This window comes from Cervus elaphus, chromosome 9 (assembly GCF_910594005.1).
Source record: "Cervus elaphus chromosome 9, mCerEla1.1, whole genome shotgun sequence".
In the NCBI taxonomy this organism is placed as follows: Eukaryota; Metazoa; Chordata; class Mammalia; order Artiodactyla; family Cervidae; genus Cervus; species Cervus elaphus.
In genome coordinates, this window is record NC_057823.1 from 11,447,940 (window position 1) to 11,473,438 (window position 25,499).

At 43.0% G+C, this 25,499-nt stretch overlaps 1 protein-coding gene across 3 annotated transcripts in view; it reads right to left on the minus strand.

The window, feature by feature from the left end:
- Positions 1 to 1,565: 1,565 nt before the first annotated feature.
- The window catches only part of LOC122699324 (cytochrome P450 4F6-like), a 31,191-nt gene continuing 7,257 nt past the window's right edge, over positions 1,566 to 25,499 (minus strand). For all 3 annotated transcript variants that reach the window (XM_043911139.1, XM_043911138.1, XM_043911140.1), the window contains 8 exons: positions 21,200 to 21,321; positions 19,986 to 20,256; positions 19,339 to 19,405; positions 19,015 to 19,144; positions 2,376 to 2,509; positions 2,229 to 2,293; positions 2,034 to 2,116; positions 1,566 to 1,823 (listed from right to left, as the gene is read on the minus strand). In XM_043911139.1, the coding sequence (XP_043767074.1) occupies positions 1,649 to 1,823; positions 2,034 to 2,116; positions 2,229 to 2,293; positions 2,376 to 2,509; positions 19,015 to 19,144; positions 19,339 to 19,405; positions 19,986 to 20,256; positions 21,200 to 21,321 (1,047 nt within the window). In that variant the 3' untranslated portion in view covers positions 1,566 to 1,648. The remainder of the gene's footprint in view (positions 1,824 to 2,033; positions 2,117 to 2,228; positions 2,294 to 2,375; positions 2,510 to 19,014; positions 19,145 to 19,338; positions 19,406 to 19,985; positions 20,257 to 21,199; positions 21,322 to 25,499) is intronic.

A 25,499-nucleotide genomic window follows, 5' to 3' on the forward strand; every position in this document is an offset into this window, starting at 1 on the left:
CCACTCCAGTATTCTTGCCTGGGAAATTCCATGAACAGAGGTTACAGACCATGGGGTCACAAAGAATCAGACACAACTGAGTGACTAACGCTTTTACTTTCACCATTCTATTGGGTGTGAAGTGGTATCCCATTGTAGCATTGACTTGCATTTCCCTAATGACTAATGATGCATAACATATTTCCATGTGCTTGTTAGTCAGTAAAATAGCTTTTTAAAAGGATATTACATGTAAATGTAATACACTTATATGTAAAATCAAATTTTACTTGTATAATTATTACATATAAAACTAAATTTGGCAGTATATGTGAGAGAATATAAATGGTGATAACTTTGACATGTTTGAATTATAGATAAGATTTTTAATTCTTATTTTTTATTTTCTTCAATGACAAGGTATCATTTGGGGGGAAAGAAAAACATTTTAAATAAGAACTCTGAAGGCAAAGAAAAATGTATGCAGTTTTCAGCTTAGGATATATTAAATATTTACTCATTCCATGTTACAGGACTTCTTTCTTATTTTGCCACCAGTAAGTCGTCTGGTCCCTGAAAGACTCTGAGAGTAGGACTCTATCCCAGAAACCCCTGCAGCCTCGGTGGGGCAAGTCTGGGGCAGCCACTGTCCCAGGTGCTGAATTAAGTGGCCCCACTCCTGCCCCCTCCACCTCCTCTTATTATTGAGGACCCTCTTGATCTCTATTTCCTAGAACATTTAGGTGAAAATGAAGTCCTGGATCATACCTCTTAGAGGGAAAAAAATTTTTTTGGGTTCCTAGCTTCAGACCAGCTTAACATCAGAGCCCCTTGTAATTACATAATAGATGTAACTATGGAGACTTTGAATTTACTGCATCTTTTAATGACAGTTTTCTTCAGCAGTATTTCCACATGTCTGAAGTGTTAAATATACCTTTTATGACTTTAAAACACTTTGAACTTGAGAAAGTGATGCAAAAAGAAGAGAGGAAATGAACCCTTATTGAGTACTGATGCTTACCGAATATTGTCAGTCATTTCACACATACTCGCTTACAAATCTCCACAACATCGCAATTAAGAGGCTACTATTATGTAATAAATGAGATGGTTGGATGGCATCACCGACTCAATGGACATGGGACTGGGTGGACTCCGGGAGTTGGTGAGAGACAGGTAGGCCTGGTGTGCTGCGGTTCATGGGATCGCAAAGAGTCGGACAGGACTGAGCGACTGAACTGAACTGAACTGAACTATTATGTAGTAAAGGAAAATAAACGATTTTCCCCAAACCAAACAACTAGTAAATAGCAGACTAGGACGGCGACTTCTGCAGTGGGACAGTGGTGGATCAGTGGGTCATCTGACCCTGATTGCATCTATCTCTCTGCTCCACACTTAGCTAAAGAGTAGTCTTGTCCTCATGATCCAAGATGGAGCTCCAGATATCATACCAATATCCGCCGCCAAGCCCCCTCCCTCACCTTCCGTCCCGCCTCCCACATTCACAGCCACGCCCACCCGCCTGGGTTCTCCCAGGGCCCAAGCGCCCCCTGCTGGCTCTTGATGAGACTGGGACAGACTTAACAGCACAGTTTTATTCCTGGGAATCTGCAGTGAGGTGTCTGTGGTCAGGGTGAACCCCAGGACAGAAGGTAGCGGGTCATTACTGGCCGGTGTTCAGTGGCTCCACCCGCAGCCAAAGTCCGCCCTCCGCGCGCAGGATCAGCTCTGGCTTCCGGCGTGGCTCCTCCTCATCCGGCAGGATGCGGAACCGCAGTAGCGTGAGCGCCAGCGCCACCTTCATCTCGTTCATGGCAAACGTCTGCCCAATGCAGTTCCTATAGGCATAAGTGAGGGCTCCGACTCTGCTGGGAAACCCTATCATGTTCGATCGTGCCCAGAAACTAACTGGGACACCCCTCCCCTCTGCAGGGATGGACAGGGAGGCTAACGGTGTCTGAGACACTTCTTCCACGTGGGCTTGCATGTTCCCTGAGCCCCAGCACCATCCTCAAACAATCCCCACCTCACACACCAGCTGGCCTTACCTGGGCCCTGCCGAAAAAGGAATGAAAGCCAGAGGTGATCTCTTCTGGGGAGCTTCTGGATCAAAGCGGAAGGGGTTGAATACCTGGAGGGCAGAGAGAGGCAGGGCTACTGGGTGGGACATCTCAGGATACCTGGACACCCCCAGATGTGAATAGAGTGGAGGAGTGTCTGATTTTCCCAGTGGAAGGCAGCACCTCAGGGTCTGCCCAGACCGATGGGTTGTGATGAATCCCGAAGATGCTGATGACACAGATGTTCCCTATGACAGAGGAGAGGGTGGTCAGGTCAAGGTCTCAGCTGATGGGACCACCAGCCTCCCTCACCCCCATTGTTTTGAGCACCTTTGGGGATGACTCTGCCATCTGGGAGCACAACATCTTGGGTACAGCGGCGGGAGATGACAGCAACAGGGGGATGCAAACGCAGACTCTCCTTGATGCACATGGTCAGGAAGGGCAACTGGGCCAGGTCGTCCCTAAGGAACCCCCAGACAATTATCCCGGGAGTAAAAACAGAGACACACCCCCAGCCCTCTTGCTGCCCTAAAGACCCTCTTTCCACCTCCCTCTGACTCTCATGGGGCTCCCCTGATAGCTCAGATGGTAAAGCGTCTGCCTACAATGCAGGAGACCTGGGTTCGATCCCTGGGTCAGGAAGAACCCCTGGAGAAGGAAATGGCAACCCACTCCAGTATTCTTGCCTGGAAAATCCCTTGGACTGAGGTTCCTGGTAGGCTACAGTCCATGGGGTCGCAAAGAGTCGGACATGACTGAGTGAATTCACTTTCACTTTTCTGACTTTCACTGCTATAACAAAATTAATTCCAGATGAACCAAAGATTTAAGAATTAGGATATCAATATCTCAAGTTACTATTAATAGAAGAAAACAGCCTGGTATTTTTAGAAGAATATCTGAGCAAAACACAACACTCCCAACATACTCTTTAAAGTGTTAACCCTTTAAAGTGTTAATAATTTAAAGCTTTTTGAATTATATATCAGCTTACAATGCAAAAAAAAGTCTCTATAATGGACATATAAGTTTATTTGAGTAAGTAAGTTTATTCTACTCCACACTGTATAGTGAGACAACCTAATATTATTAAGGTGTCAATACTTTCTAAATTAATGAGCATATTCAATGTAATTAAATAAAAATCTAGTTGGTTGGGGGAGGGGGGGACTTGGTAATCTTCAATTTGAAAGAATTGGAATTCATCAAAGCTAGGTCAGTTTGAAAACAGAAGATTGATACAGGATCTAGGGGGCTTCCCAGGTGGCTCTAGTGATAAAGAACCCTCCTGCCAATGCAGGAGACATAAGAGACTCTGGTTCGATCCCTGGGTCTGGAAGATCCTCTGGAGGAGGGCCTGGAAACCCACTCCAGTATTCATGCCTGGAGAATCCCATGGACAGAGGAGCCTGGTGGGCTACAGTCCAAAGGGTCGCAAAGAGCCAGACACGACCTAAGTGACTTAGCATGCACGCATGCATGGGGTCTAGAAAAATGGTACTGATGAGCCTATTTGTAGGGCCGGAATAGAGATGCAGATGTAGGGGACGGACTTGTAGACACAGTGGGGCAAGGAGAGGATGGGAAGATTTGAGAGAGTAGCACTGACACATATACAGTACCATGGGTAAAATAGACAGCCAGTGGGAAGCTGCTGTGTAACACAAGGAGTCCAGCTTGGCCCTCTGTGATGCCCTAGGAGGGGTGGGATGGGGGTGGGATGGGGGTGGGATGGGGGTGGGGGTGGGAGGGAGGGAGGGGATGTGTGTGTATATATATATATATATATATATATATATATATATATAGCTGATTCACATTGTAAGGAAGAAACCAACACAACATTGTAAAACAACTATCCTCCAATTTAAAAAAAAAATTTTTTTTAGAGAAGAAAATAAAAGATAATAGAAGACTGCAAGGTTTCCCAGGGGGTGCTAATGGTAAATAACCTGTCTGCCAGTAAAGGAAATGTAACAGACGTGGGTTCAATGCCTAGGTTGGGAAGATCCCCTAGAGGCAGATCTGGCAATCCACTTCAGAATTCCTGCCTGGAGAATCCCATGGACAGAGGAGGCTGGTGGGCCACAGTCCATAGAGTTGCAAAGAGTCAGACGTGACTGAAGCAACTGAACAGACACAGGAGAACCCAACCTACCAGATGTTAAGGCCTATTACCAAAGTGTAGTAATTTTTAAAAAGCGTGGTACTGTTGCAAGAACAGTAAGACAGACTCATGGAACAGAATAGAGAACTTGGAGATCAAACATGAATTGGTGAAAACCGCATCTGGAAAGGAGGCCCTGTAAACCACTGAGCAGTAGATGGATCACTGGTTGAAGGTATTCAGACAAGCGGTGATGTAGGAACAGAGCTAAATCCTCGGGAACTTCCTGGCAGTGTCGTGGTTAGGACTCTGCACTTGCACTGCAGGGGGCCTGAGTTCAAACCCTGGTCCAGGAACTGAGATCCCACAAGCCCTGTGACTCTACCAAAAAAAAAAAAAAATGTTTAAAAGAACTAAATCCGCATCTATTCAATATACAGAGTGGGGACTTCCCTGGTGGTCCAGTGGCTAAGAACCCACTTTGCAATGCAGGGGGTGTGGGTTCAATCCCTAATTGGAGAACTAAGATTCTGTGTGCTGAAACTAAGACCCAACACAGCCAAACAAATAAATAAATTTTTAAATATATACATATACACAGAATATAATCTCCTCTTATATGTGAAAGATAAAGCCATAATATTAGAAGACAATATAGGAGATATCTTCATGATCTAGGTGTAGGAAAGAATTCTTAAAATCCCAAAAGTACAAACTGGAAGGCAAAAAGAAATGGATAAATATGCACAGAATTAAGGAGATCTTCTAGTTAATAAAAGATACCAGGGGACTAAATTAACATTTATTACAGATGAGATAGCTGCAATAAATATATAGGTCTAGAAAAATACCTTGAATATACACGGAATTCCCACAAATCGACAAGAGAGGTAGCATGGCTCTGGGAGAAAAGTAAGCAGAGGACATGATCTAGGAATTCAGGGAACTGCAAACACTGAGATTTCAAATATGAAGAGATGTTCAGAATAACTGGTATCAGAAAAGGGGCAATTACATGGCAAATAGATGTTCAGTTCAGTTCAGTTGCTCAGTCGTGTCTGACTCTTTGTGACCCCATGGACTGCAGCACACCAGGCCTCCCTGTCCAGCACCAGCTCCTGGAGTTTACTCAAACTCATGTCCATCGAGTCAGTGATGCCATCCAACCATTTCATCCTCTGCCATCCTCTTCTCCTTCTGCCTTCAATCTTTCCCAGCATCAGGGTCTTTTCAAATGAGTCAGTTCTTTGCATCAGGTGGCTGAAGTATTGGAGTTTCAGCTTCAGCATCAATCCTTCCAATGAATATTCAGGATTTATTTCCTTTAGGATGGACTGGTTGGATCTCCTTGCTGTCCAAGGGACTCTCAAGAGTCTTATCCAACACCACTTTCAAAAGCATCAATTCTTAGGCACTGAGCTTTCCTCACATCCATACATGACTACTGGAAAAACCATAGCTTGGACTAGACCTTTTTTGGCAAAGTAATGTCTTTGCTTTTTAATATACTGTCTAGGTTGGTCATAACTTTTCTTCCAAGGAGCAAGCACCTTTTAATGTCATACTTCACATCTATTTGAGGCAAGAATTAATAGGGTGGATAATGGTAAGGAGTGGTTGAGGTTGTGCAGGTAGAGTGCTGGGTGCTGAAATGTGGAGGTGTGGACAGGGACCAAGCAGAGGGCATCAGCATTGTCAAGAAAAGGCAACATGTCTTTTACAGCCCAGCAAGCTGGCTCCTGGGTAGATTCAGAGAGCTTCTAGGACAGGTAAATAAAGACACATACACAAAGATGTTCATTGGGTGATGTGATGGGAGCTTCCTGGATAGCCAGTACTAAGGGATTGGAGAGGGAAGTACAAAGGGCTATTCTGGCCAACTGTGTTAACCAGATCTTCATTGCTTTGAAATGCCACGAAGTAAGGAATATTTGTATTCTCACATGTGCATTTTAGAGATTTTTGTTAGTTATATAAAAAATAAATGTATTGTTTGATATATTTGGTTGATAAATATTAATATGAAGTTTTTCATGTTCTTTGCTATTTTGAGTTCCATTATAGTTTCACGAATAAAGTCATTAGCAGAGGGAGCAAAAAATAAATAAATAAACGTAGGTACAGACTGAACAATGTTTGGAAGGGCACAGAAAACCATTGAAGGAAGAAATGGGGTTGGGACACTGGCATATGACAGAGGTTTATATGAGGTGGTGGATGTGTCAACTATCCTTATTGTAATCATTTTGCAATGTATACATATATCAGGTCATGTTGTACACCTAAAATGTACATAATGTTATACATTGATTATGTCTCAATAAAGCTAGGGTGGGGCTGATGGGAGGCTTAAGTTCATTGTAAATCCTTTCATGCCTTCTGTTTGGATTTTAACCAAGTGCATAATTTTTTGAAGTTTGGGGAAGCACAAAAACATTTTTCCATCTTACAGGACTGCTATGCTGAGCAAAACCGTGAAGTTGAGGGCATGGCCTCCTTTCTCTAGTCTTATATTTCCTCTCTATCCTTCAGTCTTTGGCCCAGAATCTTCCCCTGGACTCCCAGACTACAGCTCACTTCCTCCAGTTTGCCCCTGTATCTGCAAAGAGATATTTCTTTCTTTTTTAAAAAGAAAATGTATTTTATTTATTTTTGGCTGCATTGGCCTCGTGTCACGTGGGATCTTAGTTCCCTGACCAGGGATCAAACTCACATCCCTTGTATTGGAAGGTAGAGTCTTATCCACCAGACCACCAGGAAAGTCCCTGCTAAGAGATATTTCTAATACTCATATCTGACCTGCCCCTCCCCTGCTCAAATATCTCCCAAGGCTCCCCATTGCCCTCCTGCACTAGTCATGGATCTCCCTTCAAGAAAGAACCTGCTGGAGGGCTACAAGAAGAGCTGTCAGCTGACAGCCTCCAGCTATAGGGTCTCTGGGCTCTGCTGCAGGATTCAAGCCAAGTCCACACTTTCCCAGGCAGCTCACAGTCAATGACTGAGCACACTACTGCCTGACCATTTCTGCCCAACTTCACTTTTCCTTAATGGTGGCACACCTGCCCGTTTCTCTCTTTTATCCAATATTGGCTCCCTAAAGGACTTGAACTGATATATTTAAAAATTCTTAACATGACTTTCAAAACATTTAAAGAAGAGCTTCCATTACAAGTTCCAGCCTTACTGGGAGCCCCTCTGATACTCACACTGTATATTTCACAACTATCCAGCCACTTTTACTTCCAAACTCAGGCTCACTCCTGGCCTTTGCACAAGATATCCCCTTAGCCTGGACACTGTCCACTACCTACACCCAGAGCGGTGAATTCATATTCACTGTTTTACTATCAAGCCTTACCTACTTTCTTCTCCGCCCCAGCGGAAAAATCCCTGGACTAAGATGGCGGAGGAACAGGATGGGGAGACCACTTTCTCCCCCACAAATTCATCAAAAGGACATTTGAACGCTGAACAAATTCCACAAAATAACTTCTGAACGCTGGCAGAGGACACCAGGTGCCCAGAAAGGCAGCCCATTGTCTTTGAAAGGAGGTAGGACAAAATATAGAAGATAAAAAGAGAGACAAAAGAATTAGGGATGGAGATCCTTCCTAGGGAAGGAGTCATAAAAGAGGAGAAGTTTCCAAACACCAGGAAACCCTCTCACTGGCAGGTCTGTGGGGAGTTTTGGAATCTCAGAGGACGACATAACTGGGAGGAAAAATAAATAAATAAAACCCACAGATTATGTGCCTAATGGCAACTTCCAGTAGAGAAGTAGCCCAGACACTCACATCCGCCACTAGCAAGCGGGTGCTGAACAGGGAGGTGCAAGCTGCATTGCTTAGGGTAAGGACGGAGCCTGAATGCCCCGAGGGCAATCTGAGGGAGCTTACGTGAGATAGAAACCTAAACTGTGGGATAGCCAGAGAGAGAGAAAGAGAGAGAGAGAGAGAGAGAGAGAGAGAGAGAGAGAGAGAGAGAGAGAGAACTTTCCCGCGAAAAACCCTAAGCTAAAACTCCTTATTGCCAAATTCAGACTTAAACTGAAGAGAGTAGGGATAACCACTAGACCATTCAGGTATGATCTAAATTAAATCCCTTATGACCATACAGTGGAAGTGAGAAATAGATTTAAGGGACTAGATCTGATAGACAGAGAGCCTGATGAAATATGGGCAGAGGTTCGTGACATTGTACAGGACACAGGGATCAAGATCATCCCCATGGAAAAGAAATGCAAAAAGGCAAAATGGTTTTCTGAGGAGGCCTTACAAAAAGCTGTGAAAAGAAGAGAAGCAAAAAACAAAGGAGAAAAGGAAAGATATTCCCATTTGAATGCAGAGTTCCAAAGAATAGCCAGAAGAGATAAGAAAGCCTTCCTCAGAAATCAATACAAAGAAATAGAGGAAAACAACAGAATGGGAAAGACTAGAGATCTCTTCAAGAAACTTAGAGATACCAAGGGAACATATCATGCAAAGATGGATTTGATAAAGGACAGAAATGGTATGGACCTAACAGAAGCAGAAGATATTAAGAAGAGGTGGCAAGAATACACAGAAGAACTGTACAAAAAAGATCTTCACGAACCAGACAATCACAATGGTGTGATCACTCACCTAGAGCCAGACATCCTGGAATGTGAAATCAAGTGGGCCTTAGAAAGCATCACTATGAACAAAGCTAGTGGAGGTGATGGAATTCCAGTTGAGCTATTTCAAATCCTGAAAGATGATGCTGTGAAAGTGCTGCACTCAATGTGCCAGCAAATTTGGAAGACTCAGCAGTGGCCACAGGACTGGAAAAGGTCAGTTTTCATTCCAATCCCTAAGAAAGGCAACCCCAAAGAATGCTCAAACTACCGCACAATTGCACTCATCTCACACGCTAGTAAAGTAATGCTCAAAATTCTCCAAGCCAGGCTTCAGCAATACGTGAACAGAGAACTTCCAGATGTTCAAGCTGGTTTTAGAAAAGGCAGAGGAACCAGAGATGAAATTGCCAATATCCGATGGATCATCGGAAAAGCAAGAGAGTTCCAGAAAAACATCTATTTCTGCTTTATTGACTATGCCAAAGCCTTCGACTGTGTGGATCACAATAAACTGTGGAAAATTCTGAAAGAGATGGGAATACCAGACCACCTGACCTGCCTCTTGAGAAACCTGTATGCAGGTCAGGAAGCAACAGTTAGAACTGGACATGGAACAACAGACTGGTTCCAAATAGGAAAAGGAGTATGTCAAGGCTGTATATTGTCACCTTGCTTATTTAACTTATATGCAGAGTACATCATGAGAAACGCTGGGCTGGAGGAAGCACAAGCTGGAATCAAGATTGCCGGGAGAAATATCAATAACCTCAGATATGCAGATGACCCTTATGGCAGAGAGTGAAGAGGAACTAAAAAGCCTCTTGATGAAAGTGAAAGAGGAGAGTGAAAAAGTTGGCTTAAAGCTTAACATTCAGAAAACTAAGATCATGGCATCTGGTCCCATCACCTCATGGGAAATAGATGGGGAGACAGTGGAAACAGTGTCAGACTTTATTTTTTTTGGAATCCAAAATCACTGCAGATGGTGATTGCAGCCATGAAATTAAAAGACGCTTACTCCTTGGAAGAAAGTTATGACCAACCTAGATAGCATATTAAAAAGCAAAGACATTATTTTGCCAACAAAGGTCCTTCTGGTCAAGGCTAAGGTTTTTCCAGTGGTCTTGTATGGATGTGAAAGTTGGACTGTGAAGAAAGCTGAGCACCAAAAAATTGATGCCTTTGAACTGTGGTGTTGGAGAAGACTCTTGAGAGTCCCTTGGACTGCAAGGAGATCCAACCAGTCCCTCCTAAAGGAGATCAGTCCTGGGTGTTCATTGGAAGGACTGATGCTGAAGCTGAAACTCCAGTACTTTGGCCACCTCATGCGAAGAGTTGACTCATTGGAAAAGACCCTGATGCTTGGAGGGATAGGGGGCAGGAGGAGGAGGGGACAGCAGAGGATGAGATGGCTGGATGGCATCACCGACTTGATGGGCATGAGCTTGAATAAACTCCAGGAGTTGGTGATGGACTGACAGGGAGGCCTGGCGTGCTGCAGTTCATGGGGTCACAAAGAGTCAGACATGACTGAGTGACTGAACTGAACTGAATTGAAGGCACTGCTGGGCCAATCACAGAACAAAGGACTGAGCAAATACCAGAGGAGAGCTAGTGGGCACTGGACCGGCCCATCCCCCTCTGGAGGCAGGGAGGCAGGTGGACGGCAGCCAGAGCCAGAAAGGGGCAATCTGGGCCCCTAGACGGCATCCTCTCCCAAACTGTGAGCAGGCTCCCACTTGCCAGCCAAGTCTTCCTGGGATCCTGGACAGTTGACATCCATCAGGAGGGTCGCAGCCAGAGATCAGTGCCCCAGAAGAGACACAAGGCACACCTGAGACAGCGCTCCCACTGTGCACCCAGGAAACCAAACGGCTGGGACGGGGGAGGTGATAAGATTCCCAGCCCACCTGGGGAGAGTGTGCTCACCAAGCACCTGGTCACCCGAGCTGCTCGGACCTGGGAAGGGCACAAAACGCAGGCCTTTGTGGAGTACCCGAGAACCTGAACCTGAGCAGCTTAGACCTGGGAAGTGCACGCAACCCAGGGTCCACTTTAGACAGTTCCCCTGCAGAGCAACCTGGAGCCTGAGCAGTGTAGACAATGAAAGCACACACAACGTGAACGGGGGCAAACCCAGTGTGGCCCAGACACTGCGAGCAATCCCCACACAAGCCAGTGATATTTGTTTGCAGTGCTCCTCCCTCCCAACAGCACGACTGAACAAGTGAGCCTAGATAAGAGACCACCTTTGCCCCCTTGTGTCGGGGTGGAAATTAGACACTGAAGAGACTTGCAAACAGAAGAAGCCAAAATAAACATAGGGAACCACTTTGGAAGTGACATGTGCAACAGATTAAAACCCTGTAGTTAGCACAGACTACATTGGAAGGGGCCTATAGGTCTTGAGAAGTATAAGCAGAAACAAGGAACTATCTGAAACTGAACTTATCCTACACTGACCGACTCCAGAGAAATTCCTAGATCTATTTTTACTATTATCATTTTTTAATTTTTTTTAATTTTTAAGCCCTCTATTACTCCTTTAATTTTCATTTTTATAACCTACTACTACCTTACCAAAAAAAGACCCTATTTTTAAAGCAAACTTCTTATATATTTTTTATAATCTTTGTGATTTTGTTTTGTTTGCTTTTTTTTTTTTTTTTTTTTTTTGCTTTTTTAATATTGTGTTTTTGAGAGACTAACCTCTCTAGATTTTTAATTTTTGATTTTTGGTGTTTGTTATCAATTTTGTGCCTTTAAGAACCCAATCTTCAGTACCCATTTTTACTTAGGAGTGTGATTACTGGCTTGATTTACCTCTCACCCTTTTGACTCTCTTTTTTCTCCCCAGGTCACCTCTATCTCCTCCCTCCCCCTTCTCTTCTCTACCCAACTCTGTGAATCTCTTTGGCTATTCCTGGCTGTGGAGAACACTTAGGGAACTGATTACTGGCTAGATCTGTCTCACTCCTTTTGACCACCCCCACTCCCTTCTCCTCCTGGTCACCTCTATCTCCTTCCTCCCTCTTCTCTTCTCTATGTATCTCCATGAACCTCTCTGGCTGTTCCAGGCTGTGAATAGCACATAGGGATTTGATTACTGGCTAGATTGCTCTCTCCCCCTTTTGATCCCCACTCTTCTCCTCCTGGTCACCTCTATCTCCCTCCTCCCTCTTCTCTTCTCCATGTAACTCTGTATATCTCTCTGGGTGTTCCTCACTGTGGAGAATCTTTTCTCCATTAACCTAAATGTTTTATCATCAGTGCTGTATGGATGGAGAAGTCTTCAGGCTAGTGTAAGAATAAGACTGAAAACCAGAGGCAGGAGGCTTAAGTCCAAATCCTGAGAACACCAGAGAACTCCTGACTCCAGGGAACATTAATCAATAAGAGCTCATCCAGAAGCCTCCATACCTACACTGAAACCAAGCTCCACCCAAGAGCAAACAAGTTCCAGAGAAAGATACATCACACTAATTCTCCAGCAAAGCAGGAACATAGCCCTGAGCTTTAATATACAGGCTGCCCAAAGTCACTCCAAACCCATAGACATCTCAAAACCCACTACCGGACACTTCATTGCACTCCATAGAGAAGAAATCCAGCTCCACCAACCAGAACACCAATGCAAGCTTCCCTAATCAGGAAACCTTGACAAGCTACTCATCCAACCCCACCCACAGGGAGGAACCTCCACAATAAAGAGGAACCACAAACTGCCATAATACAGAAAGGCCACCCCAAATGAAGCAATCTAAACAACATGAAAAGGCAGAGAAATACTCAGCACGTAAAGGAACATGATAAATGCCCACCAAACCAAACAAAAGAAGTGGAGATAGGGAGTCTACCTGAGAAAGAATTCAGAATAATGATAGGAAAAATGATGCAAAATCATGAAAACAAAATGTAGTTACAGATAAATAGCCTAGAGACAAGGATTGAGAAGATGCAAGAAATGTTTAACAAGGACCTAGAAGAAATAAAAAGAGTCAATTAATAATGAATAATGCAATAACTGAGTTCAAAAGCACTCTGGAGGGAACGAACAGTAGAATAACTGAGGCAGAAGATAGGATAAGTGAGGTAGAAGATAGAATGGTGGAAATAAATTAAGCAGAGAGGAAAAAAGAAAAGAGAATTAAAAGAAATGAACAAACTAGTACAGGCACTATGGAAAACAGTGTGGAGATTTCTTAAAAAACTGGAAACAGAACTGCCATATGACCCAGCAATACCACTTCTGGGCATACACACTGAGGAAACCAGATCTGAAAGAGACATGTGCACCCCAATGTTCATCGCAGCACTGTTTATAATTGCCAGGATATGGAAGCAACCTAGATGCCCATCAGCAGATGAATGGATAAGGAAGCTGTGGTACATATACACCATGGAATATTACTCAGCCGTTAAAAAGAATTCATTTAAATCAGTCCTAATGAGATGGATGAAACTGGAGCCCCTTATACAGAGTGAAGTAAGCCAGAAAGATAAAGAACATTACAGCATACTAACACATATATATGGAATTTAGAAAGATGGTAACGATAACCCTATATGCAAAACAGAAAAAGAGACACAGAAATACAGAACAGACTTTTGAACTCTGTGGGAGAAGGTGAGGGTGGGATGTTTCAAAAGAACAGCATGTATACCATCTATGGTGAAACAGATCACCAGCCCAGGTGGGATGCATGAGACAAGTGCTCAGGCCTGGTGCACTGGGAAGACCCAGAGGAATCGGGTGGAGAGGGAGGTGGGAGGGGGGATCGGGATGGGGAATACATGTAAATCTATGGCTGATTCATATCAATGTATGACAAAACCCACTGAAATGTTGTGAAGTAATTAGCCTCCAACTAATAAAAAAAATAAAAAAATAAAAAATAATTTTTTTAATTTAAAAAAGAAAAAAAAAAGAAATGAGGACAACCTCAGAGACCTCTGGGACAATGTCAAACACCCCAACACTTGAATCATAGGAGTCCCAGAAGAAGAAGATGAAAGGCCATGAGAAAAGACTTGAGGAGATAATAGTTGAAAACTTCCCTAAAATGGGGAAGTAAATAGCCACCCAAGTCCAAGAAACCCAGAGTCCCAAAAAGGATAAACCCAAGGCAAAACACCCCAAGACACAAATTATTCAAATTAGCAAAGATCAAACACAAAGAACAAATATTAAAAGCAGCAAGGGAAAAACAACAAATAACACATAAGAAGATTTCCAAAAGGATAACAGCTGATCTTTTAACAGAAACTCTTTAGGCCAAAAGGGATTGGCAGGACATACTTAAAGTGATGAAAGAGGAAAACCTACAACCCAGATTACTGTACCCAGAAAAGATCTTATTCAAATATGAAGGAGAAATCAAAAGTTTTACAGACAAGCAAAAGCTGAGAGAATTCAGCACCACCAAACCAGCTCTTCAACAAATGCTAAAGGATTTTCTCTAGACAGGAAACACAGAAAAGGTGTATAAACTAGAACCCAAAACAACCAGTAAATGGCAACAGGATTATACTTATCAATAAGTACCTTAAATGTAAATTGGTTGAATGCCCCAACCGAAAGACAAAGACTGGCAGAATGGATATGAAAACAAGACCCCTATATATGCTGTCTACAAGAGACCCACCTCAAAACAAGGGACACATACAGACTGGAAGTGAAGGGCTGGAAAAAGATATTTCACACAAATGGAGAACAAAAGAAAGCAGGAGTAGCAATACTCATATCAGATAAAATAGACGTTGAAATAAAGGCTGTGAAAAGAGACAAAGGACACTACATAAGGATCAAAGGATCAATCCAAGAAGAAGATATAATAATTATAAATATATATGCACCCAACATAGGAGCACCACAATATGTAAGGCAAATGCTAACAAGTATGAAAGGGGAAATTAACAATAACACAATAATAGTGGGAGACTTTAATACCCCCACTCACACCTATGGAGAGATCAACTAAACAGAAAATTAGCAAGGAAACACAAACTTTAAATGATACAATGGGCCAGTTAGACCTAATTGATATCTATAGGACATTTCACCCCAAAACAATAATTTCACCTTTTTCTCAAGTGCACACGGAACCCTCTCCAGGACAGATCACATCCTGGGCCTTGGTAAATTCAAAAAATTTGAAATCATTCCAAGTATCTTCTCTGATCACAACGCAGTAAGATTAGATGTCAATTACAGGGGAAAAAACTACTAACAATTCCAACATATGGAGGCTAAACGACATGTTTCTGAATGACCAACAAATCATAGAAGAAATAAAAAAAGAAAGCAAAATATGCATAGAAACTGGTGAAAATGAAAACACAACAACCCAAAACCTATGGGACACTGTAAAATCAGTGCTAAGGGGAAGGTTCATAGCAATACAGGCTTACCTCAAGGAACAAGAAAAAAAGTCAAATAAATAACCTAACTCTACACCTAAAGCAACTAGAAAAGGAAGAAATGAAGAACCCCAGGGCTAGTAGAAGGAAAGAAATTATAAAAATTAGGGCAGAAATAAATGCAAAAGAAACAAAAGAGACCATACCAAAAATCAACAAAGTTAAAAGCTTGCTCTTTGAGAAGATAAATAAAATTGACAAACCATTAGCCAGACTCATCAAGATAAAAAGGGAGAAGAATCAAATCAACAAAATTAGAAATGAAAATGGAGAAATCACAACAGACAACACAGAAATACAAAGGATCATAAGAGACTATTATCAGCCATTATATGCCAATAAAATGGACAACTTGGAAGAAAGAGACAAATTCTTAGAAAAGCATAACTTTCCAAAACTGAACCAGGAAGAAATAGAAAATCTTATCAGACTGATCACAAGCATGGAAATCAAAACTGTAATCAGAAATCTTCCAGAAAACAAAAGCCCAGGACCAGGTGGCTTCAAAGTTGAATTCTACCAAAAATTTAAAGGAAAGCTATAAAAAAAAAATAAAAATAAAAAATTTTTAAAAAAATTAAAAAATAAAATAAATAAATAAATAAATAAAGGAAAGCTAACACCTATCCTACTCAAACTCTTCCAGAAAATTGCAGGAGAAGGCAAACTTCCAAACACATTCTATGAGGCCACCATCACTCTAATACCAAAACCAGACAAATATGCCACAAAAAAAACAAAACTACAGGCCTATATCACTGCTGAACATAGATGCAAAAATCCTTAACAAAATTCTAGCAAACAGAATCCAACCACATATTAACAATATCATACATCATGACCAAGTGGGCTTTATCCCAGGGATGCAAGGATTCTTCAATATCAGCAAATCAATCAATGTAATACACCACATTAACAAATTGAAAGATAAAAATCATATGATTATCTCAATAGATGCAGAGAAAGCCTTTGACAAAATTCAACATCCATTTATGATAAAAAAAAAAAACCCTCCAGAAAGCAGACATAGAAGGAACATACCTCAACATAATAAAAGCTATATATGACAAACCCTCAGCAAACATTATCCTCAATGGTGAAAAATTGAAAGCATTTCTCCTAAAGTCAGGAACAAGACAGGGGTGCCCACTCTCACCACTGCTATTCAACATAGTTTTGCAAGTTTTGGCCACAGCAATCAGAGCAGAAAAAGAAATAAAAGGAATCCAGATTGGAAAAGAAGAAGTAAAACTTTACCGTTTTCAGATGGTATGATCCTCTACGTAGAAAACCCTAAAGACTCTACCAGAAAATTACTAGAGCTAATCAATGAATATAGTAAAGTTGCAGGATATAAAATTAACACAGAGAAATCCCTTGCATTCCTATACATGAACAATGAGAAAACAGAGAAATTAAGGAAACAATCCCATTCACCATTGCAACGAAAAGAATAACATACTTAGGAATAAATCTACCTAAAGAAACAAAAGACCTATATATAGAAAACTATAAAATACTGATGAAAGAAATCAAAAAGGACACAAATAGATGGAGAAATATACCATGTTCATGGATTGGAAGAATCAATATAGTGAAAATAAGTATACTACCCAAAGCAATCTATAGATTCAATGCAATCCCTATCAAGCTACCAAAGGTATTTCTCACAGAACTAGAACAAATAATTTCACAATTTCTATGGAAATACAAAAAACCTCAAATAGCCAAAGCAATCTTGAGAAAGAATGAACCTGGAGGAATCAACCTGCCTGACTTCAGGCTCTACTACAAAGCTGCAGTCATCAGGACAGTATGGTACTGGCACAAAGACAGAAATATAAATCAATGGAACAATATAGGAGGCCCAGAGATAAATCCACACACCTATGGATGCCTTATCTTTGACGAAGGAGGCAAAAATATACAACGGAGAAAAGGCAATCTGTTTAACAAGTGGTCCTGGGAAAACTGGTCAATCACTTGTAAAAGAATGAAACTAGAACACTTTCTAACACCATACACAAAAATAAACTCAAATTAGATTAAAGATCTAAATGTAAGAACAGAAACTATAAAACTCCTAGAGGAAAACATAGTCAAAACACTCTCTGACATAAATCACAGCAGGATCCTCTATGACCCACCTCCCAGAGTAATGGAAATAAAAGCAAAAATAAACAAATGGGACCTAATTAAACTTAAAAGCTTTTGCACAACGAAGGAAACTATAAGTAAGGTGAAAAGACAGCCTTCAGAATGGGAGAAAATAATAGCAAATGAAGCAACTAACAAAAGGATTAATCTCAAAAATATACAACCAAATCCTACAGCTCATTTCCAGAAAAATAAATGACCCAATTTAAAAAATGGGCCAAAGAACTAAGCAGACATTTCTCCAAAGAAGACAGACAGCTAACAAACACATGAAAAGATGCTCAACATCACTCATTATCAGAGAAATGCAAATCAAAACCACAATGAGGTACCATCTCACACCAGCCAGAATGGCTGCTATCAAAAAGTCTACAAACAATAAATGCTGGAGAGGGTGTGGAGAAAAGGGAGCCCTCTTACACTGTTGGTGGGAATGCAGACTAGTACAGCCACTATGGAGAACAATGTGGAGATTTCTTAAAAAACTGGAAATAGAACTGCCATATGACCCAGCAATCCCACTGCTGGGCATACACACCGAGGAAACCAGGATTGAAAGAGACATGTTTACCCCAATGTTCATCACAGCACTGTTTATAATAGCTAGGACATGGAAGCAACCTAGATGTCCATCGGCAGACATCGGATAAGAAAGCTGTGGTACATATACACAATGGAATATTAATCAGCCATTAAAAAGAATACATTTGAATCAATTCTAATGAGGTGGATGAAACTGGAGCCTATTATACAGAGTGAAGTAGGTCCCAGTGAAAAACACCAATACAGTATACTAACGCATATATATGGAATTTAGGAAGATGGTAACGATGACCCTATATGCGAGACAGCAAAAGAGACATAGATGTATAGAACAGACTTTTGGACTGTGTGGGATAAGGCAAGGGTGGGATGATTTGAGAGAATAGCATTGAAACATGTATATTATCATATGTGAAACAGATCACCAAGCCAGGTTCGATGCATGAGACAAGGTGCTCAGGGCTGGTGCACTGGGATGACCCTGAGGAGTTGGATGGGGAGGGAGGTGGGAGGGGGGTTCAGGACGTGGAACACATGTGCACCCAAGGCTGATTCATGTCAATGTGTGGCAAGACTCACTACAATATTGTAAAGTAATTAGCCTCCAATTAAAATAAATAAATTTTTCAAAAAAGAAAAATCCCTGGAATAGACTATTACATGGGAATCAGAAAAGAACAAAAATTAAGAGAAATGAGAGTCTTTTCGAGGAAAATGCAACTTCAGGCAGAAAATTAAGAGAGGGGGGAAAAAGACTTCATATGCTGAATATATATTCAGTGGCATCTGTTCTACACATATTATCCCAGTACTCCAAATATCACTGTGGGGGAGAGATTCCCCATCCCATTCCCAATTTATAGAGGAGAAAAATGGTATTCATAAAAGGAAACTGATTTTATTAAAGTGGCATAGCAAGTTAGTAAGGACATTAATGTGGATGCTCAGATCTTTCTGTCCCAAAAGCCTACAAACTTTCACCTGCTATTCAGACTAGGTATCAGACCCTGCCTCTGGGCTCTGCTCCTATTCCCACTGGGCAATAATTATAGAATCAACAAAAAAGATCTTTCCAGGTTCCCACCTGGAAAGCAGAGGCAGTGGGAAGGGGTCAGGAGCACACCATGAGGACTTGCACTCACCATTCAATCTCTTTAGGCTCGCGGTCCCTCAGGAGCTCTTGCACCTCCTGCCGGCAGCGCTCCTGGTATTCTGGGTGCTTTGCCAGGTTGTACAGGATCCAGGAGAGGCCACTGGCTGTGGTGTCATGGCCTGAGGGGCAGCCAGACAGACTTGGGTCTCTGGGCTACTTCAGCACCAAAGGGCGGACCACACCAAGCCACCCTTCCCCACCTCCCCACAAAGAAGATGGGAAGGATAGGCAAGATGGGGTGATCCAGCACCCGCCAAGTCCACAGGATGAAGAGACCCCTGCCCATTCTCTAGTCCCACACTGGGACCCTCACCCTCAAACATGAAGGTGTCAGCTTCAGCTCGGATATCTTCATCTGACAATCCCTTCCCATCTTCATCCTGAACAGAAAGCAAGATCCCCAGAGTCACACCAGCTCTGAGGACACCTGAGCCTAATCTGAGATTGTCCCTGAAGCTCCATCATCCAAGCAGGATCCTTCCCTCTTCATCTCCATAGCCCACTCCACCCCCAGGGGCCTCCTCCCTGGTCTCCTGCTTCCTGTTTACTCCTTCCAGGCAACCTTCTACACAGTCACATCTGAAACTTCTCTCTGACCTGCTCCTCCCTTCCTCTATGAGCATCCTCTATGACTCCCTAGCACTCTCTTGATCAAGTCCAAGTTCTTTAATCCGTCCTTTGAAACGAACATCCAGTCTACCTCTTGAATTGAGATCCCAGAGAAGCCCACCTTGAGGCTTTCTGGGTGCCTTAGCAGTAAAAAATCTGCCTGCAGTGCAGGGGCTGGGAAGATCCCCTGGAGGAGGGCATGGCAACCCACTCAGTGTTCTTGCCTGGATAATCCCATGGACAGAAGAACCTGGTGGGCTACAGTCGATAGGGTCACAAACAGTTGTACATGACTGAAGCAATATAGCATGCACACACACACACACACACACACACACACAAGAAGCCTACCTTGGCCAACAGGAGCACATCAATGAAGTCCAAAGTCTTGGTCTTAGTCTTGGTTTTGAGGAATTCTTGGGAACCCTGACTGGTTAGAGTATGACGCCTCTTCTGGATGACGGCATCTGTGAAGTCATGCACCAGGCGGCAGGCCCTGTAGAAGCGCTTCCCTTCAGGAGTAAGGTAGTACAAGAAGTCCACGTGCAGGAAGATCTGCTCAATTCGTTTCGTCACCAGGGCACTGAGCTCCAAGATGGCAGCAATATATTCGCTGGCTTTCCTACAGGGTCAGACCAGAGAAAGCCTTAAGAAGCAGTACTGTGGGACTTCCCTGGTGGTCCAGTGGTTAGGGCTCTATGCTTCTACTGCAGGGGGCACAGGTTGGATCCCTGGTTGGGGAACTAAGATCCCATAAGCTACATGGCATCGCCAAAAAAAAAAAAAAAAAAGAAGAAGGCCATCTCTCCTTAGAAACTCTGATTCCTAATAGGAAGTCTTGGGAACCCTGATCACTTCTGGATTTCAGATGTTTTAAGCTATTGTCTTCCTTCATGATCTCATACTGTGAGGAGCACTTCTGGTCAGTTACCCAGGACCACATCCCATTCAGTCACATTTCTCTCTCTGACCCCCATCTCTGTGAGCTCCCTCATGTCCTAGACATCAGGGCAGAGCATGGGAATCACCCTCATTTCTCCTCTCTCCCACACAATATCTGGGCCTGCCAGTATCTTTCTCAGTTTTCCCCAAATCTGCCCCATTTTCTCCACCAAGCTCAAACTTCCTCCCCTCTGTGGTCTCCTCATATCCTGTGTCTACACAACAGTCTTCTCTCCAGTCAGATATCCAAGCTCATCTTTGACCAAGATCCTCATGTACCCAAAGGTCTTCCACAGCTCCCAGGAAACCTCAGGATGAAGTTCATATCCTCTTTGTCTGGCTTCAGATTGTCCTGAAGATAGAACTCTGCCCATTCCTCCAACCTCATACCAAAGATGTCTCCTCACAGCTACACAGGCTCTGCTCCTCCTGGCCTCCTGGCTTTTATCAAACAGTTCTGCCTACCTGCAAGAATCACTCCTACTCTTTCCCTTCCCTGTCCTTCAGCATCCAGCTCTGACCTACCTCCTTCAAGAAGACCCTTCTGATTACCTTGGTCCATCCCCCCTCACCCTCTGCTCCCTCTGCTCTTCATGTTTCCCAGGCCCTTGGCTGAGACTCACTCTTGGCAATTGCTGTCATAACTGAAGACGCATTTCTGCAGACTGTCCAGGGTCATGAGGCTGATGTGTTCAAACATGTCCAGACGAGTGCTGCCCTCCAAGGCCAGGCGTTGCCACTTAGCCTAAACACAAAAGAGAGCAAGGTTAGGGCTGGGACTTCCCCCTCATGAGTCCCTGCCCAATCCCAACCACCTGGTTGAATTCCATGAGACCCAACCTTTTGGTCCTGTGCTCCAAACACCCATCCCCAGGGAAGACCAGGCTTGAGTGAGAGTGGAATCCCCTACTATCAAAACATGAAGACCCTACAGCTGGGAGTCAGGAGACCTGGACTCAAGGTCCGGCTCTGCCTCTTATGTTCTGTGTGCCCTGGGTTAACTCGTTGCTTTCCATTTGGCTTTTCCACTATCCAGTTCTTAGTAGCAGTTAAGATGACCTGTTCAAACTACCTTGCAATTGCACTCATTTCACATGCTATCAAGGTCACACTCAAAATTCTTCAAGCTAGGTTCCAACAGTATATGAACGAAGAACTTCCAGAAGTACAAGTTGGATTTAGAAAAGGCAAAGGAATCAGCGGTCAAATTGCCAACATTCGTTGGATCACAGAGAAAGCAAAAGGATTCCAGAAAAACATCTAATTCTGCTCCATTGACTACATGAAAGCCTTTGACCAGGTGGATTATGAAAAACTGGAAAATTCTTAAAGAGATGGGAATGCTAGATTACCTTACCTGATGCTTGAAAAACCTGTATGCGGGTCAAGAAGCAATAGAACTGGACATGGAACAATGGATTGGTTCAAAACTGGGAAAGGAGTACAACAAGGCTGTATACTGTCACACTGTTTATTTAATTTATATACAGAGTACATCATGCAAAATGCCAAGCTAGATGAATCACAAGCTGGAATCAAGATTGACAGGAGAAATATCAACAACCTCAGATATGCAGATGATACCACTATAATGGCAGAAAGCAAAGAGGAACTAAAGAGCCTCTTGATGAAGGTGAAAGAGGAGAGTGAAAAGCTGTCTTGAAACTCAACATTCAAAAAACTAAGATCATGGCATTCACTCCCATCACTTCATGGCAAACAGATAGGGAAAAGGTCAAAACAGTGACAACTTTTATTTTCCTGGACATCAAAATCATTGTGGATGGTGATTGCAGCAGTGAAATTAAAAGACACTTGCTCCTTGGAAGAAAAGCTATGACAAACCTAGACAGTGTGTCAAAAAGCAGAGACATCACTTTGCTGACAAAAGTCCATACAGACAGAGCTGTTTTTTCCCATCAGTTCAGTTCAGTCGCTTGGTCGTGTCCAACTGTTTGTGACTCCATGAACCACAGCATGCCAGGCCTCCCTGTCCATCACCAACTCCCGGAGTTTACCCAAACTCATGTCCGTTGAGTCGGTGATGCCATCCAACCATCTCATCCTCTGTTGTCCCCTTCTCCTCCTGCCTTCAATCTTTCCCAACATCAGGGTCTTTTCAAATGAGTCAGCTCTTCACATCAGGTGGCCAAAACATTGGCATTTCAGCTTCAATATCAGTCCTTCCAATGACACCCAGGACTGATTTCCTTTAGGATGGACTGGTTGGATCTCCCTGCGGTCCAAGGGACTCTCAAGAGTCTTCTCCAACACCACAGTTCAAAAGCATCGATTCTTCTGCACTCAGCTTTCTTCATAGTCCAACTCTCACATCCATACATGACTACTGGAAAAACCATAGCCTTGACTAGATGGACCTTTGTTGACAAAGTAATGTCTCTGCTTTTTAATATGCTGTCTATGTTGGTCATAACTTTCCTTCCAAGGAGTAAGTTTTAATTTCACGGCTGAAATCACCATCTGCAGTGATTTTGGAGCCCAGAAAAATAAAGTCTGACACTGTTTCCACTGTTTCCCTGTCTATTTGCCATGAAGTGATGGGACTGGATGTCATGATCTTAGTTTTCTGAATGTTGAGCTTTAAACCAACTTTTTCACTCTCCTCTTTCACTTTCACCAAGAGGTTCTTTAGTTCTTCTTCCATTTCTGCCATAAGGGTGGTGTCACCTGCATATCTGAGGTTATTGGTATTTCTCCCAACAATCTTGATTCCAACCTGTGCTTCATCCAGCCCAGCGTTTCTCATGATGTACTCTGCTTATAAGTTAAATAAGCAAGGTGACAATATACACAGCCCTGACATACTCCTTTTCCTATTTGGAAAAAGTCTATTGTTCCATGTCCAGTTCTAACTGTTGCTTCCTGACCTGCATACAGGTTTCTCAAGTAGTCATGTACAAATTTGAGAATTGGACCATAAAGAAGTCTGAGGGCCGAAGAACTGATGTTTTCAAATTGTGGTGCTGGAGAAGACTCTTGAGAGTCCCTTCGACTGCAAGGAGATCAAACTTATCAGTCTTAAAGGAAATCAACCTGAGTATTTATTGGAAGGACTGATGCTGAAGCTGAAGCTCCAATACTTTGGCCACCTGATGTGAATAGCTGACTCATTGGAAAATACCCAGATTCTGGGAAAGACTGTGGGCAAGAGAAGAAGGGGTTGACAGAAGATAAGATGGTAGGATGGCCTGACTGACTCAGTGGACATGAGTTTGAGCAAACTCCAGGTGATAGTAAAGGACAGGACAGCCTGGTGTGCTACAACCCATGAGGTTGCAAAGAGTCGGGCCCAACTTAGCGACTGAACAACAACAAAGATAACCTGCATTGGTGTTGCACAAACCAAGTTAGAATACCTGCTTCACTAGGCATAGCTCACTTACTAAATGAGCTATCTTGGGCAATCTCCCTAACCTCTCTAACCTTCCATTTCATTATCCTTAAAGTGGCAATTATAATCATCTCTACCTCATAGGATTGTGAAAATAAATTAGACAACACATGTCATGGACCTGGCTCACTGTTCCATTTCCTTCTCCAGGGGATCTTCCTGACCCAGGGATTGAACCCATGCCTCCCACATTGCAGGCAGACTGTTTACCCTCTGAGCCACCAAGGAAGGCCCTTCTGATATACAATAAGTGTTAAATAACTTTTAACTATCATCATCATCACTATCATAGTGAAAGACAACTGCAAACGGGTCCCCATTTCTTCATCCTTCCTTTTACTTTCACTCTTTGCAATGAGATTTCACAGCTCTTTCATTAGGAGGTGCAACCTCTTTCTCCACCTGTTGAATCTGGACTGAGCTGGGACTTGCTTCAGTCAACAGGAGATGGTGTGCTAGTTCCCAAACTAGGTTTCAAGAGATATTACATGTTTCTGCTCATTCTCTTGGAGCCCAGTCTCCACCATGCAGTCAATCTCAGGTGATGAGAGCTACAAGAAGATGAGAGACAAGTGCAGGAGTCCATTGTCCCACCAAGGCTATCCTAAACCAGTCGACAGCTAGCCAAGCTCCGAATACATGCCAAAGCTAAGCCCAGAACATCAGAGCTGTCTATATAACCCACCCATGACCACAAATGCATGCATGATTCCAACCAGGATGAGAAGAATGACTCAACTGATGTTTCATCTCATGAAAAATAATAAGCACTAATTCTTTCAAGTCCACAAGTTTTAGAGTGGTATGTAATGCAGAAAGAACTGCTGTGCAATGTTCATCATTTCTGTCCTAATTTACAGAGCTTCCATGAGGCAGACTAGCAACTAAAACTTTCTGAGTACCTAATATGTGCCAGGAACCTGATTCCATTATGTCATCTTGATCACCGTTTTGTTGTTGTTGTTCAGTCGCTAAGTCCTGTCTGACTCTTTGCAACCCCATGGACTGCAGCACGCCAGAATTCCCTGTCCTTCACTGCCTCCTGGAATTTGCTCAAATTCATGTCCATTGACTCAGTGATGCTATCTACCCATCTCATCCTCTGCCGCCTTCATCTCCTTTTGCCTTCAATCTTTCCCAGCATCACGATCTTTAAAAAGGAGTAGCTCAAATGGTAAAATGGCAACCCACTCCAGTATTCTTGCCTGGAGAATCCCATGGATCGAGGAGCCTGGTGGGCTACAGTTCATGGGGGTCGCAAAGAATCGGACATGACTGAACGACTTCCTTTCACTTTCAAACAGTAAAGAATCTGCCTGCAATGCAAGAGACCCCAGTTCGATTCCTGGGTTGGGAGGATCCCCTGGAGAAGGGATAGACTACCCATACCAGTATTCTTGGGCTTCCCTAGTGGCTCAGCTGGCAAAGAATCTGCCTTCAATGTGGGAGACCTGAGTTCGATCCCTGGGTTGGGAAGATCCCTTGGAGAAGGAAAAGGCTACCCACTCCAC